This window comes from Spinacia oleracea, chromosome 4 (genome assembly GCF_020520425.1).
Source record: "Spinacia oleracea cultivar Varoflay chromosome 4, BTI_SOV_V1, whole genome shotgun sequence".
Classification (NCBI taxonomy): domain Eukaryota; kingdom Viridiplantae; phylum Streptophyta; class Magnoliopsida; order Caryophyllales; family Amaranthaceae; genus Spinacia; species Spinacia oleracea.
Genome location: NC_079490.1, coordinates 42599535 through 42601054, shown reverse-complemented (window position 1 = coordinate 42601054; position 1520 = coordinate 42599535). Strand labels below are relative to the sequence as shown.

At 36.1% G+C, this 1520-nt stretch overlaps 1 protein-coding gene across 1 annotated transcript; it reads left to right on the top strand.

Moving 5' to 3' along the window:
- LOC110805610 (protein phosphatase 2C 37-like) lies at positions 1 to 964 on the top strand. Its single transcript, XM_022011231.1, has 3 exons — positions 1 to 237; positions 537 to 559; positions 775 to 964. Exons 1-3 carry the CDS (start codon positions 1 to 3, stop codon positions 962 to 964), a joined length of 450 nt encoding a protein of 149 aa, XP_021866923.1.
- Positions 965 to 1520: the final 556 nt, after the last annotated feature.

Genomic DNA, 1520 nt, shown 5'->3' with positions numbered 1-1520 from the left:
ATGTCTCAGAGCTTTAAGTTGATGGACAGCGAGGTAGGAGAGAGATCAAAGAACAATGCCGGCCCTACGACGTCAATGAGCTGTCGTGAGTATCAAACACCTCAGTGCGACGCCGTGGGATCTACCACCGTTGTCTCTGCTGTAACCCCGGAGAAAATCATCGTATCTAATTGCGGCGATTCACGCAATGTCCTTTGCCGTAAAGGCGTCGCAATTCCTCTATCTTCCGATCATAAGGTATATTTACCGCTTAATTATTATTTTATTGTTTAATTATTGATAATTAAGTTGAAGGAAAACTAATTTTTGTCTGAATTGATTTATAATTTTGAGGGATGATTTTGGGGGTTTTCCGTCGCTGTCGTCCATCAATTTCTTAGGTTTTTCTATGATCTGTAAATAAAATCAATCTTTATTTGATTTTTGATCTGGGAATTTTCCGGGTTTGCTTAAATTTTATCTGAAGAACAAGGCGTGGGTTTTCCATCCCTGTTCATTTGGAAATCAATCTTGCGTTTTTTGTGTGATTCTATCAGCAAATTATAGAAATTGAGAATAGGTATTTTGATTTTTGTTCTGAAGTCTAATTATATACTTTCTGCCATGGTAATACCGCAATTTACTCTTCTTTCTGTCTGTTGTTGGGTACATAATTTGAACTTTTTGGTGGTTGAATTTGATTGGTGATTGAAATTTTTGGTGATTGAATATTGATTGGTGGTTTCCTCAGAATTTTCAACGATCTTTGTTTGAATTTGGTTGATTTTTTTGCAGGTCGAAGTTGAAGGATGATTCTGTTATATTTTTTGAGAGAATATCATGTGAGGAATCGGAAAAAGTTGAGGAGATTAGCTTCGACAAGAGCAGTGATACGACACCCTGTCAACTCATCGCTCGATGCTTATGGTTTTTGTTGTTGCTCAATACCGTGAGACAGCAGCAGAACACTGCAGCAATAGAGTGAATCAAATTCATAGGATTCAGTCAAGAGAAACCAAGGACAGTGTTCTGCTGCAGTGTTCTGCTGCTGTCTTAGCATAAAGGCATATCAAATGCAGCTCCTGCTAATATTCCATTTTGTTCGTACCTATACTTACATCTCATTCTGAGATTGAAGTGGTCATGGATATCAAAGAACCCATGATTCATGATTATATTGCCAATATTCGATTCTCTATATCACCTACTGCATTCTTTCAGGTTTAGATCTCTTGCCGTTGTTAAGTCTTACAATATGGGTGATTTGTTTGACACTAATTATGAACTAATTTGCAGGTTAAACTTGAGCTGCAAAGAAGATATATTCTTTTGCAAGAGACTGGCTGGTCTAAATCTAGATACTTTACTTTTTGATATGTTGTTGGACTGGCACAATATTACCATAATGTTGTTGGACTTCTTTTATATGTTGTTGGACTTCTTTTATTTGTTGGACTTCTTTTATTTTTTTGTTCCAATATCATAATGTTAGAATGAAAGAAATTGCTTGATAGCCAATGCTATTAGAATATGTATTTAGT